A 15,735-nucleotide genomic window follows, 5' to 3' on the forward strand; every position below is an offset into this window, starting at 1 on the left:
AAGTTAAGGACAAGGAGATAGTACAAGTAATTAATGCACATGCAAACCCGGATTTGATCACCAGTATCACATGGCTTCCCAAGCAACACTGGGTGTAGTTCCAGAGGTTACATGCATCTGAGCACTACTCTGGAAGACTCTGAACACCAGAGTCCAACTGACAGTTTCTAGCATTGCAGGGACCTTATCCTTGGGCCCTGGAACTGAACTGCCATACCAGAGCTCCAGAAACTGCCTGGGAAATCATCCCCAACAACAACAACAAAAAAATAAATTCTGCAGCATTAACTAAAACTCCAGGTATCCTGGACCCAGTATCTGACACATGACAGACAGTAACAGTTACTAAATTAATATAATTTGTTTCAAGATGTTCCTCAACTATAGAAATGAATTTGGATGAACTGGACTTATTATGTTGTAAGAGGAAAGAAAATGAATGAGATTTAAAAAGGGTCTTTAAAGGAGCCCAGAAATTAAGAAGGTGAAGTCATTTTAGTTATATACCCTTTCCTTAAGTATCATATTTCTTATTCATAATACAAGAGAGCAAGTCCTGTGAAATTAACCTCCAAGGAATCACTTAAAGGCAGTTTGAGATGTTACTGTCAAAATTCCAAAGCATAATTTTGGTAAGTGTGCTTTATCAAACATTTGGGTGCTCTCATTTAAAAGAAGAGGACAATCCATATAAAAAGAAAAACAAGAAAGATAAAAAGCAAAAAAAGCTCAGAAAATTGTCAATCTATGAGTCAGTTTCAAGTTTCAAAATCATTCCAAGTCATTCCAAGTTTCAAAGTCCTTACTAACATAAATTATTTTTAAATATTCTAGAGAATCAAAGAGAGAGAAAGAGCTCAAAGGTCTGACCTGCTGGGGCCGGAGAGATAGCATGCAGGTAAGGCGTGCCTGCCAGGAGCGATTTCTGAGCGTGGAGCCAGGAGTAACCCATGAGCGCCGCCGGGTGTGACCCAAAAACCAAAAAAAAAAAAAAAAAAAAGAAAGAAAGAAAGGGCTGACCTGCAAGATTCCCATCCAAAAGAGGGCTAGGTTCGATGATTTTTCCATTCCTCCCAACATAACCACTCCCTAAACACAGAACCAGGTGTAGTCGCTGAGTACCAACAGATACAGCCCCAAAACCTAAATGAATACCATATTTTTTGTACCAGAAGACACACTTTTTTCCCCTTAAAAGTGCATCTGATGGAGCAGATGCTTCCTGGAGCTGAAGCCTGAGTGCAGGGGAGGAGAGCATCTAAAAAATATGTGCGTCTTACAGGCAGGTACATCTTTTTCTTTTTTTTTTTTAGCCCAGTCCCAGGCAGGCACATCTTACAGAGGTAAAAAAAAAATTTCTAAAATGTACTTAATATGGTTATTAGTGATTTATGGCATTTGATTTTAAAAGAAGAAAAGAGAGAAAAATGGGAGGTATCTTTTTTATGGGGATACAACCCAGCAGTGCTCAGGGTTTACTCCTGGCTCCATGCGCAGGGATCATACCCAGCCACGCTCAAGGAACTGTATTTAGTACTAGGGATCAAATGAGGAGGCAGGTCAGACAGATACAAGGCAAGTGCCCTGTCCACTGTACTATCTCTTCTGTCTTCAAGGTATCTTCTTGAGAAAATGTTTACAATATTTTATAGATTTATGATATTGAATGGTCAACCAAATTCATGTTTTAAGGGGTCAAAAGAACTTTTGTAAGTAAAGAGTCATTAAATATAAATCTTAATAAACCTGGGGGAAAAGACCTTACTAATAAACATAATCTACATTAACAGTCCCCTATCCGGGAAAAAAACATTGGTGTGTCCAGTAAAACAAAGCTTACAATAAGGGCCCGGAGCAGTGGCACAAGCTGTAAGGCATCTGCCTTGCAAGCGCTAGCCTAGGACAGACACAGTTTGATCCCCCCCGCATCCCATATGGTCCCCCAAACCAGGAGCAATTCCTGAGCGCATAGTCAGGAGCAACCCCTGAGCATCAACAGGTGTGGCCCAAAAACAAACAAACAAAAAAGCTTACAATAAAGATAAACAATTACCCTCTTTCGAAGATATGGTGCTCTAGACAATTTCATGAAGGTCAAATGAGGCTTGTAACTTCTGTTTTCTCCTGCCAAAATCCCTTTTACTTGAAATGTCTTTTTGGCAACCTCTGAAAAAAAATTGAAAGGAACAAAAAATGTTACTATAATATGATTCTCTTTGCTAAAGGGGCAATTAAAAATACTAAATTATTCAATTTTAATGGGGTCACCCAGCATTGTACAGAGTTTACTCCTGGATCTGTGCTCAGGGATCTCCACTAGCAGTGTGAGGGGACAATGTGGGGGGACCAGGAATCTAACACAGTTGGCCGCATGCAAGGTAAACCCTACCCACTTACTGCTCATTTTTTTTGGTTGGTTTTTGGTTTTGGGGCCACACCCGGTGGTGTTCAAGGATTACTCTTGGCTTTGCACCCAGAAATCACTTCTTGCAGGCACAGGGAACCATAGGGATGCCAGGGATCAAACTTGCAAGGTGAGCACCTTACTTAATGTACTCTCACTGACCCAAAAATGGTAAATCATTTTATCATAAAAAGTACATACTTTTTGGCCGGGTAGGTGGCGCTGGAGGTAAGGTGTCTGCCTTGCAAGCGCTAGCCAAGGAAGGACCGCGGTTCGATCCCCCGGCATCCCATATGGTCCCCCCAAGCCAGGGGCGATTTCTGAGCGCATAGCCAGGAGTAACCCCTGAGCGTCAAATGGGTGTGGCCCAAAAACCAAAAAAAAAAAAAAAAAAGTACATACTTTTTATAAAATATTTTGCTTTTTTCTATTAAAATTATTATACTGAGTCATTATGAAATTACAAAGTTATTCATGATTTGGCTTCAGGCATAACATTTTTATTTTAAAAGAGGAAAATAATACTATCTGATAAACATATACTATACAAAATATAGTATAGCAACTAAGTCTATAGAAATTTCCCAACTTTGGGTAATATGTAGAAAAGCAGCAACTTTCTGCTTAAAAACTTATGCCTCTGAAAACATTACAATTAACAAGAATCTGCTTTTCTTTCCCTTCTGAAAAAAAATTAAAATAGGATAAAGCATAGAAAACAATGGTTTGCAAGAAACTATCCGATATAGTGAAGGCCAGTGATCTGAGAGAAATAAGATGCATTCGTCACTGCCTCAGCATCCACTGAATGCCATGCAAGGAAAGACGCAGAAGGTGTCAACTTAACTTACAGGGTTGAGGGGGGAAAATGAGAATAAAAGGCATGAAAAGTTCACAGAATATACTAGAAAAGTAAGACTTTCAAAGATGAAAACAATAGAAACCTACAACAGTTCCCCTTACAGAATCTTGTGGAGAAGAGATCTTCAAATATAACTGAGCAAGCAAACACCTGAGATTGGGAGAGACAAATTCAAAAGGATATAAAAACTGTATCCAGAGAACATAGTCAATGCTATCTGTACCTATAAACTGAACCTTACCTTTATTCTCCCTATTTTGTCTATTCTATTCTCCAACACAGAAGGTTTTTTTTTTTTTTTATTCTGGGTTTTTATTATTGTTGTTGTTTTGGGGCAACACTTGGTGGTGCTCAGGGATTACTACTGCCTCTGCCTTCTGGTTACTCAGAAAACATTCCTGTAAGGCTCCAGCAATAGGATGCTAGGGATCAAACCTGGTTTGGCCACATGCAAAGCAAATGTCCTAGCCACTGTGCTATCGCTCCAGGTCCCTAGGTAAGTAATTATTTAAATTTTTTATTATTTAATTTTTTTCAATTAAGAAACTGAGATGGGGCTGGAGAAATAGCACAATGGTAGGGTGTTTGCCTTGCACACAGCAGCTGATCCAGAATAGATAGTAGTTCGAATCCCTACATCCCATATGGTCCCCAGAGCCTGCCAGGATCGATTTCTGAGCACAGAGCCAGGAGTAATCCTGGAACATTGATGAGTGTGACCCAAAAACAAAACAAAAAAGAAACTGAGACTCTGAAACAAGAATAGCCCAGTTAAGAATCAGGTGATTCAAGTGATATATCTTGGTGACATAGACAGAAAATAAGCCCAAATCTGACTATAAAGTTCTTCCTATCTGTTACATCCCAAATCTTGTTTCTTACTTCTGAGAAACATTATTAAACAAAGGAAAAAGTTGGGAGATGGAGAGACACTACAGGAGTTAAAGTGCATGATTACCAAGTGAAACCTTGGGGACCCCAAGCACTGCTGAGTGTAGACAGCAAGGCCCTCAAAAACCATCTGGGTGGCTCAGTTAACACCCAGCATTGCAGGATCTCAATGGCACCATATCTTTTTTTCCCTTTATTTAAGCACCCTGATTACATACTTGAATATAGTTGGGTTTCAGTCATAAAAAGAACACTCCCCTTCACCAGTGCAACCTTCCGACCACCAATGCCCATTTCTCCCCACCCCTTCCCCACACTCTTGCCTATATTCGAGATAGGAATTCCATTTCTCTCACTCATTAACATTGTCATGATAGTTAGTGTAGTCGTCTCTAACTAAACTCACCACGCTATGTGGTGAGCTTCACATCAAGAGCCGGTTCTTCCAGCCCACATCTCTGTTGTCTCTGGGTATTATTAAAATAATGGCTTTTTGTTTTTCTTAAAACCCATAGAGAGTGAAACTTTTCTGTGTCTATATCTCTTACTCTGACTTATTTCACTCAGCATAATAGATTCCATGTACATCCATGTATAGGGTAATTTCGTGACTTCATCTCTCCTGATGGCTGCATAATATTCCATTGTGTATATGTACCACTTTCTATAGTCATTCATCTGTTGAAGGGCATCTGGGTTGTTTGTAGAGTCTGGTTGTTGTAAATAGTGCTGCTATGAATATAGGTGTGTGGGAGGCATTTTTGTATTGTATATTTGTGTCCCTAGGGTATATTATCCCTATGAGTGGTATAACTGGATCATATGGGAGCTCAATTTACAGTCTTTTGAGGAATCTCCATATTGTTTTCTATAAAGGCTGAACTAGATGGTATTGCCACCAGCAGTGAATAAAGTTCCTTTCTCTCCACATCCTCACCAGCACTGCTTGTTCTCATTCTTTGTGATGTGTGCCAATCTCTGTGACACGAGATGGTACCTCATAGTTGTTTTGATTTGCATCTCCCTGATGATTAGTGATGTGGAGCGTTTTATCATGTGCCTTTTGGACATTTGTATTTCTTCTTTGACAAAGTGTTCATTTCTTCTCCACATTTTTTGATAGGGTTAGATGTTTTTTATTGTAAATTTCTGTCAGTGCCTTGTATATTTTCAGTATTAGCCCCTTATCAATGGGTATTGTGTGAATAGTTTCTCCTATTCTGCAGGTGGCTTTTGTATACTAGGCACTATTTCCTTTGAGGTGCAGAACTTCTCAGCTTAATATATTCCCATATTTTTATCTCTGCTTCAGTTTGGTTAGAGAATGCTGTTTCCTCCTTGAATATGCCTTTAGTATCAATGTCATGAAGTGCTTTACTACGTGTTGTTCTAATGGTTTCAGGTCTGATATCAAGTTCTTTAATCCATTTGGATTTGATCTTTGTGCATGGTATTTGGAGGAGGTCTGAGTTCACTCTTTTGCAATGGCACCATATCTTCAGGCCCTAGCACTGACTTTCAATCCAGCTGGCCAACAATTGGAAATTGGGGACCCCAGGTCTCCTGAGGAATACTTGAGAGGCACCCAAAATTAAATATAAGGTAGATGAATTATTTTTAATTATTTTAGCAGATAGGAATTTCAGTTGGCAAACTCATTTACTAATTCATTCATAGCAAATAATTACCAAGAGACTAAACTATGTCGCTTCTGCTCAAGTGCAATAATAAACAAAAAGAAACATCTACCTTTGTGGAAAATCCATATATTGGCTGCCACAAGCAAAATTATAAAACAGTATAAATAAGTGATATAAAAAATAATAAAGCAATGGGGTCAGAGTGATAGTGCAGTGGTAGGGTGTTTGCCTTGCATGCAGCTGACCCAAGTCAGACTTCGGTTCGATCCCTGGCATCCCATATGGTTCCCCCCAGCGAGGAGCGATTTCTGGGCGCATAGCCAGGAGTAACCCCTGAGTGTCACTGGGTGTGCCCCCCCCAAAAAAAAAACAAAGCAAGAAAGAGGTTAAAAAATGAAATGGATTGGGGCTGGAGTGATAGCACAGTGGTAGGACATTTTCCTTGTATGTGGCCAATACAGATGGACCTGGATTCGATTCCAGGCATCCCGTATGATCCCGAGTCTGCCAAGAGTGAATTTTGAGTTTAGAGGCAGGAGTAACCTTTGAGTGTCATCGAGTGTGGCCAAAAAAACGAAGAAAAAAAAAAAAAAAGGATTAAGAGGTTGCTGTTTGGGGCCGAAGAGATAGCATGGAGGTAGGGCATTTGCCTTGCATGCAGAAGGACAGTGGTTCAAATTCCGGCATCCCAAATGGTCCCCGAGTCTGCAGGAGCGATTTCTGAGTGTAGAGCCAAGGGTAACCCTGAGTGTTGCCAGGTGTGACCCAAAAAAAAAAAACAAAAACAACACACAAAAAAAGAGGTTGCTGTTTGGGGTCTGAGTGATAGCAAAGTGGTGGGGGATTTGCCTTGCACACAGCCGATCCAAGATGGACACAGGTTCAATTCCTGGTGTCCCATATGGTCCCCCGAGCCAAGAGGGATTTCTGAGTGCCCAGCCAGGAGTAACCCCTGAGCATCACCGGGTGTGGCCCAAAAACAAATAAACAAAACAAACGAAAAAAAAGAAGTTACTGTTTTAGAAATGGTGATCTGAGAATTTTGACATAAAGATAAAGACATTTGAGAACGTCACCTGAACCAAGTGGACTCAGATTTACAAGTCCTGGTAGCAGGAACTACTTCTGTGGTCTAGTGTTTAATGGGTATAAAACTGGCTAAAAAAGAAGAAAAAAAAGAGAGTAAGTGAGATTTAGGGGAAAAGGGATAAGAAATGGACTTAAAGAAGTTGGCAGGGACCTCCTGCTTTTATTCTATGTTTGATGGGGAAAGGCAGAGAGGATTTTTGACAAGGAACATAGGAACAGTCCTATATGATACTGATCTTTCTTTAATTACCCATATTTCAGCTAGAATACATTCTTCTAGGTAGAATAATTTCTCCACCAGAAAAAAACAACTCTCAGGAAGTTCAAAGTACTACTCTCTCTTTCTGCCCTGGGAAGACAACAAAGAGAGCCATGGTGCTTTTGATGGGTGATTGGGTAGGTAAGGAGGTTGTGTGGGCAACACTGGGGCCATTACTCACCAAAAACCATCTCCTGAGTCATGCCCCGGCTTGGTTTTTACTTGGGTCCCCTTGTCATTCTCATAACAGCACTTAAACTTCATTGCCCACTCGGGTACACAATAATTAATTCTATTACTCAGCTGTCCCAGACCAGGGCACCCAGAAACTCAATGGAGTTTGTCTGTGTCCTCTTGTACACAGAGGCTGAGCAAAGTTTCTCAAACCAAGCTGAACAGTGTTGGATATTTTAAGGCTACCAGAACACATCATCTCCTTTCTTCACCTCCACTGAACCTTGAGAGCAAAGGAGATTCTTCCTTGTCTCTGAGAACTTCTCAAAAACAGAGAAGGGTTACTCCTGTTCTCAGCATTATATATGTATTGGTTTTATTCAGGAGATGTAGAAGGGACAGAAACTCAGATTCAGGCTTGGTTTCTAACTCTTTTTTTCCCTAGTCAACACAAGGAATATTCCTTTGCATCAGAACAGGGACGCTGACTATAATTATATTTAATTGATGAAACCCCAAATGTTTCTCTGTATTTCTTTTGTTATACTTGTCTCCATTTGAACACATGGTTATCTTTGCTGGAAGGAGGATCAGCACAACACAAGGAAAAAAGAATAGAAGAAATATTCAACTTCTAAATGTATTATTCTGTCACTTTTTACATCTTCTTTTGTTAGTTTAATTTAACTAATATATGTTCTATGTGACATTTTGACTAAGGTTTGTAAATTTGGGGCATGTCCTAGAAATTCTTTGCTGATCATCACTGTCACCAGGAGATTTTCCTTCTCTCCTAAGAGATCATTAAAATGCCAAGAAAAATACTGATTCTTATTTGCAAAGAAGAATCAATAAAATATAGCTAAGTTAATCGGGAAGGCATTTAATGGTAGTGGTGTGGTGAGGTGCTTAGAGTTTATTTCTGGCTTTGTGCTCAAAGAATACCCTTTGAGTTGCTAAGTGAGTGGCTCATACATGGTGCCAGGAATTTGAAACATATCCAAGGCAAAGATCTTAAACTCTGTACAATCTCTATGCATCCAGGAAGTTATTTTATGTCTATAAGAACATCCTGGAGGACTATAGTCTCAGATTAAAAGGCCATGAAACAAAAGATGTCCAAAGTTATCATGAAAAATGGGTTCAGTGCCATTACCATAACCATAGACATTGATATTATGGTATAATAATAATTATTATTAAGGAATAATGCACAAAGGACTGAAATGCTCTCTCTGCACTATATGGGGGACCATATGGGATGCCGGTCTGTCCTAGGCTAGCGCGGGCAAGGCAAGACACCTGACCGCTGTGTCACCATTTCAAGACATTTTTCTATGCAAAATAATATGGCTATAATTTTAATGAAAAGTTATTATTTGGGGGAGCCATAGTGAGAGTACAGCAGGTAGGGCATTTGCCTTGAACATGGCCAACCCTGGTTCTTCCCCTAACATCACATATAGCCCCCAATGTCTGTCTGGAGTAATTCTGAGCACAGATTCAGGAGTAAAGTAGTAACCCAGAAGCGCAGGGCGTGGCCAAAAAAAAGTTAGTCTTCTGAGAGGTAGCCTTCCAAGTAATGTTTAGGAGGCCCAGTTTGGGATTTAATATTAAGGCCCAAGAATGTGGTAAATGTGTTACCGTGGCACCCTGATGAGTCTCTTGGCCATAGCCAGCAATACTAGGGAACCACCAGGGCTGAATCCTAAGCAGAGAGCTGTAAGTAACCCCTAAACGTTGCCAGATGTGATCCAAAACTCAAAATGTTTATTTTTTAATGGATTTGGCAATGATGGAAGCAATTTTGGAGGTGGTGGAAGTTACAATGTTTTTGGCAACTACAATAATCAGTCCTCAAATTTTGGACCCATGAAGTGGGGAAACTTTGGAGGTTGAAGCTCAGGCCCCTATGGTGGTGGAGGCCAATACTTTGCCAAACCACGAAACCAAGGTGGCTATGGTGGTTCCAGCAGTAGCAGTAGCTATGGCAGTGGCAGAAGGTTTTAATTGCCAGGAAACAAAGCTTAGCAGGAGAGGATAGCCAGAGAAGTGACAGGGAAGCTACAGGTTACAACAGATTTGTGAACTCAGCCAAGCACAGTGGTGGCAGGGCCTAGCTGCTACAAAGAAGACATGTTTTAGACAATATTCATGTGTATGGGCAAAAAAACTCAAGGACTGTATTTGTGGCTAATTGTATAACAGATTATTTTAGTTTTTGTTCTGTGGAAAGTGTAAAGCATTCCAACAAAGGGTTTCGATGTAGATTTTTTTTTTTGCACCCATGCTGTTGATTGCTAAATGTAATAGTTTGATCATGACGCTGAATAAATATCTTTTTTTTTTTAATGTGCGGTGTAAAGTTAGTCGACTCTGAAGCCATCTTGGTAAATTAACCCAACAGTGTGAAGTTAGAATTCTTCAGGGTGATGCCAGATTCCATTTGAAATTTATTTATATCCTGCTTGGGCAGAGAAGCCATGGTCTTCAGAAATTTTGGTGTAGATAAACTGACAGTTTATTCCTGTATTATGACCCTGGAATTCATTATTAAAGGGGTCACCCAAGCAGTCAATAAAGTTTTATTTGGTTTTAAATCATTGTTGGCACATCCTATGCAATATACCTACACTGAATTATGGTACCAGATAAAATTATGGATGGGAATGAAGTTTGTATGTCATCCATTATCATGTGTAATCAATAAATGATTTAATATCCTCTTGAAAAAAAAAGAAAAAGTGAGGAGGAGAAAGACAAATATAAAATTATGGGGGACAGAGGCCGAGGGGTTTCAGGTGCATTGATGGGGTTAAGAAAGGACAGATCTAAAAGTCCAAACCAGAGTCAACTAACAATGAAATCACAAGACACAAACTTGAACAATCAAACTTAAAAAGGTGCCTGTTATAATGTCAGGCTGTAGTGAATGTGGTGGCATAGGATGGACTCTGGGAACACTGGTGGAGTTGACTTTGGTGGTAGGATTCGTCCTAAAACATTGTATGTCTAAAACCCAGTTATGAATAACTTTGTAATTTACAGTTGTTTAAATAAAAAGTAATAATAATAATGAAAAATAATGTGATGAGGATGGGCATTAGACATGATGGGGATCAAATTGTTTATGCAGACATTACACTTAAATTCATATACTATTAAAAGCCAAGGTTACTTCAATTAAAAAGAATACCTAAATCGTAGTAACTGTGGGGGAGAGAATTATTACTATAATTGTTATCTTAGCAACAATAAAAGCTACCAATAACTGGAAGCTGAAGATAAGAAAACAGCTGAATGTCACTGGGTCAGCTTTGTATAAGCAGCACAGCTGGTTCTGAAAAACACACCAGTTCACCATGAGTCAGATGGGTGGATGACTGTGTTCAAAGTGCAGCAGTTAGAGTTATAGTGTGAACTGTGGGACAAAGTTCCCAAGAGCAAGAGAAAATATCAAAAGGAGTAGTCATGGGAACAAAACCAGATAGTAAAAACCACCAATCAAAAATGTAAATAAAATAAAAAAGTTCCTTTGTGAGTGTATCATTGGGACCAAGAGAACTCAGAGAATGTGAATAACATCCACGATGTGCAACTTCTGAAAGAAGGATTAGTTATTCCATAGTGAATCAGTGATTCTCTATAATCTCTGACAGCCAGGCAGGAACAAAAATCAAAGTCAAACCAGAAAGTCAGAGTTTCTGCTGGAAAGGCTGCATGAAGTCACATATTCATTTCTATGCAAAAAGCTTTTCAGTGCAATTTCATCATTGTAAAGTGTGGAGAAGTGTGATATTAAATGTATGATTTTGCCAAATACCCTTGGGCTATAAATGCGTAAGTGTGCATACGTTTTTAAGCTCTATGAGCTACTCCATAACGATGGGACAGGAGAAGGTGCTGAGTGAGCCTGAGAAACAGGATCACTCAAGGCAATGTGGAAAGCTGAGACACTAAAGAGCTCGTGCCTTCCGAATTAAATCCACGTTCAATCTCTAGCACTAATTCTTCTAAACACGACCCAAGTAGCCCACCAAGATAGTTCTAGAGCAGCACTGACCTATAAACACCACTAGGTAAGGTATCCACAATAATAAAGAAAAAAGTAGGATGTCAGGCTGGGAAAATCTATGAAACTACGCCTGCCCAGTGGGGCCCGACTGTGAAAAATTGTGAGTGCTGCCTGTGTGTGTCTGTCTCCTATCCTGTCGCATGAATCTCTTGGGAGTGGGCTGAAAAGAAGCTCCACTTCGCTACACGGTTGGGCGCTCTTTCTAAGGAAAGAACACCATCGCAACAAGAAGAAAAAATCACACTAAGAACTGTGCTGAATCACTGAAGCCCAGCATTTCTCTCTGGACTGTCTTCTCTGCTGCGTGCTCAGGCCTAAGATTTGATTCTGTGAGAGGCTTCATCTACGGAGGACTCCCCTCCCTTGGAGGCAAGTCGACCCACCCAGAAACGGTAGAGCAAGAGGAGTGTGGCTGCCTACATCATTTAGCCAATGAATACCATCACAACACATAGAAAAACCCACAATTACAAGAATATATGTGATCAAATCCTGCATGCTCGAAGAGTACCAACCAAAATTAATTCTTCTGAAAACAAAGCTATTAGATTGTAAAATATGATCAAAATAATAAAAAAATTATACTACAAATACTGTTGGGGGAAAAAATCCTAATCCTGAAGCCTTTTTAAAATAAGAGAAATATTTTGACAAAGATATTGTCAAGAATTCACAAGATAATTGCACTAGTATTGACATGTATTGACTATAACTAAATTCTACATATGTTTCAATCTATAATTTTCATTATCAAAAATTTTTCATAAACCAGATAAACATTTAGCTATCTTATTAAAATCTATAATCAAAAGACTATACTTTCAGATAATTTCTATAGTATGTGACTAGAGAAGTTTCTCTGAGAGCACCGGAAGCCACGAGGAGGAGCCAGAGCGTCCTCTCCTGAGCATGAAGCCGGCTCTACGTGTAGCTTCTGCGACTGTCTTTGGCCATTGATGCTCATTCTTCTCTTCCTTTAGAAGAGGCAGAGGTAGAGGATGCAGTGGTAAAAAAAAAAAAAAAAAAAAAAGTTAAGATTCAAGGGAACCTGACGCTCCTGGAACAGGCCAGAGTGAGTGCAGGAGGTCGCGGACTAGGGTGGGTGGAAAGCAGCCATTCTAGGGAATATTGAGCTCCCGGAACAGGCCAGAGTGGGTGCAGGAGGTCACCGACTGGGGCGGGTGGAAAGCGGCCATTCTAGGGAACCTTGAGCTCCCGGAACAGGCCAGAGTGCGTGCAGGAGGTCACCGACTAGGGCGGGTGGAAAGCAGCCATTCAAGGTAACAGGGACAGGCCAGAGAGTGAACCTGCACTGTCTGACTTGAAGGGAGTGGTGATTGGTCAGGCTAAACTGAGGACGAGGGAAGATCCAAAACTCAGCGACATCACCCAACATACTTACGTAGAGCCACATACAGAGAAGAGACCCAGCCCCACACTGGCAAAAGTGGGCTGAAACCTGAAGGCACTGCACTCCAAGCCAAGCCAAGCCAATAAATGCAAAGAAAGATGGGTAAACCAAGGAAAACATTAACAGGGGAGATAGAGAGAAATCAGAACAAGTTCCCAAGTCCACCAAAACTCACAGACCCAAGAGAGGAAGACCTAAAAGCAGCCATGAGAATAGAATTCCAAGTCATGCTAGAAGAAAGACACACTGGCCAGAGACTACAATAAATCAATAGATGAACAAATGAACCAATTTAAACAAGAACTCCTACAAAATATGAAAGACTCCATACAAACAGAATTAAATGAAATACGTAAAACCGTAGAAAGCCAGAAGAGCAGAACTGCACAGCTCGAGAATCACATAGAACAACTCAAAGATAAACTGCAATCAAAAGACAACAAAGAAGCCAACAAAGAAATAGAAGGAAAAGCACTGGAAGTAAAAGTCCAGTATTTAATGAACAAAGACAAAAGAAACAATCTAACAATTGTAGGTATACCAGAAGGGGAGGAAAAAGGGAAAGGGGAAGAACAATTAGTCAGGGAGATAATAGCAGAAAATTTTCCCACCCTCTGGAAAAGACACATCTGAGCAAATCCAGGACGTTAAAAGAGTCCCCCCAAAAAAGAGACCCTAACAAACCAACTCCAAGACACATAGTAATTCAAATGGTAAGAAACAAAGGGAAAGGTGACCTACTTAAAGCAATAAGGGAGAAAAAAATCCTCACATACAAAGGAAGGAACATTAGAATCAAACCAGATATCCCATATGAAATACTTCAAGCAAGAAGACAGTGCAATGACATATTTAAACAACTGAATGAAAGAAATTTTCAACCTAGAGTCCACTATCCAGCGAAACTCTCATTCATATGGATGGGAAGACTAAAATCATTCTCAAGCAAAAATGAACTTGCACTATTTGCGCAAACAAAACTGAACCTAAATGACCTACTCAGAGATGAATTATACAATCCAAACCCCTGATTGTAATAACCACCCTGAACAACACAACTGCACAACAGCCCTCTCTATCAATAATCTTCATTAAATGTTAATGGACTAAACACTCTCATTAAAATACACATAATAGAGAACTGGATTAGAAAACATAAACCAGATTTTTGCTGCCTACAAGAAACACACCTACAAATACAAGATAGGCACAGGCTCAGAATAAAAGGATAGAAATCAATTATACAGGCCGAAATAATAAAAAAAAAAAAAAGGCAGGGACGGCCATTCTTATATCAGACCAAATTGCATTCAACCTCAAAAAAGTGATCAGAGACAAAGAGGGTCACTACTTACTGATCAGGGGAACACTAGACCAAGAAGCGCTAACGCTGGTTAACATCTACGCACCTAATGCAGAGTCAGCAAAATATGTACGGCAACTGCTTGCAAGACTGGAGAAACACATGAAGGGAAATGTGATAGTAAAGGGAGACCTTAATATTCCACTATCACCACTGGACAGATCCACCAGACAGAAAACTAACAAAGAAATAAGAACCCTAAATGAAAAATTAGAAGAACTAGGGCTTATAGACTTATATAGGGCCCTCCACCCCCAGAAAGCAGAATAAACATTCTTCTCAAGTCCACATGGAACCTTCTCCAGAATAGACCATGCCTTAGGGGACAAATCTAACCTGCATAAAATCACAAAGGTAAGGATCATTGGAAGCACCCGGTCAGATCACTATGCAATAGAAGTCAAAATTGACTGTAAAAAGAAACAATGGAGAAAATCCAACACCTGGAGATTAAACAACATGCTGCTCAAAAACAGCTGGGTCAAAGAGATATTCAAAGAGAAATAAAAAAATTGCTTGAGACAAACGACAATGAAGAAACAACTTGTCAAAACTTGTGGGACACAGCAAAAGCAGTAATCATGGGGAAACTCATAGCAATACAATCATATGTCAGGAAAGAGGAAAACGACAAAATCAGCAGCTTAAAGAACCATCTTAAGGAGCTGGAACAACAGCAACAAAGAAACCCAAACAAAACCAGAAGACACGAAATAATAAAAACCAGAGCAGAAATAAACAACAAAGAAACTAAGAAAACAATACAGAAAATCAAAGAGACCAGGAGTTGGTTTTTTGAAAGAATAAACAAGATAAACAAACCACTGGCAAGACTCACCAAAAAAAAAAAGAGGGAAAACACCCAAATAAGCAGGATCACAAATGAAAGGGGAGGGCCTGGAGAGATAGCACAGCGGCGTTTGCCTTGCAAGCAGCCGATCCAGGACCAAAGGTGGTTGGTTCGAATCCCGGTGTCCCATATGGTCCCCCGTGCCTGCCAGGAGCTATTTCTGAGCAGACAGCCAGGTGTAACCCCTGAGCAACGCAGGGTGTGGCCCAAAAACCAAAAAAAAAAAGAAAGGGGAGAGATTTCAACAGAACCCCAAGAAATCCAACACATCATGAGGACATATTATGAACAACTATACTCAGTTAGGCTAGAGAACCCTGAAGAAAGTGATAGATTCTTGGAAAAATACCAGCTTCCAAGACTAGAAAAGGAGGACTTAGAAAGCCTAAATGAGCCAATCACGTCGGAGGAAATTGAAACAGTAATTAAGAAACTCCCCAAGAACAAAAGTCCAGGCCCAGATGGTTTTACAGGTAAATTCTATCAAACATTCCAAGAATTACTTCCACTGATCCACAGGCTCTTCCAAACCATTGAAAAGACAGGAATTCTCCCCAATTCCTTTTATGAGGCCAATATCACTGATTCCCAAAGAGGGCAAAGATACCACCAAGAAAGAAAACTACAGACCAATCTCACTAATGAACATAGACGCAAAAATATTCAACAATATCTTAGCAAAACGAATCCAGCACTACATCAAAAAGATTATACACC

The 15,735-nt window shown here is 39.9% G+C and overlaps 1 protein-coding gene and 1 pseudogene across 2 annotated transcripts in view; one reads left to right on the top strand and one right to left on the bottom strand.

Moving 5' to 3' along the window:
- Positions 1-15,735, bottom strand: part of AKAP7 (A-kinase anchoring protein 7) — a 157,377-nt gene that overhangs the window by 89,509 nt on the left and 52,133 nt on the right. For both annotated transcript variants that reach the window (XM_049785207.1, XM_049785206.1), the window contains exon 5: positions 2,054-2,166. In XM_049785207.1, coding sequence (XP_049641164.1) covers positions 2,054-2,166 — 113 coding nt within the window. The remainder of the gene's footprint in view (positions 1-2,053; positions 2,167-15,735) is intronic.
- Positions 12,204-12,402, top strand: LOC126024984 (uncharacterized; annotated as a pseudogene).

Source organism: Suncus etruscus, chromosome 12 (assembly GCF_024139225.1).
Source record: "Suncus etruscus isolate mSunEtr1 chromosome 12, mSunEtr1.pri.cur, whole genome shotgun sequence".
NCBI classification, from domain to species: Eukaryota; Metazoa; Chordata; class Mammalia; order Eulipotyphla; family Soricidae; genus Suncus; species Suncus etruscus.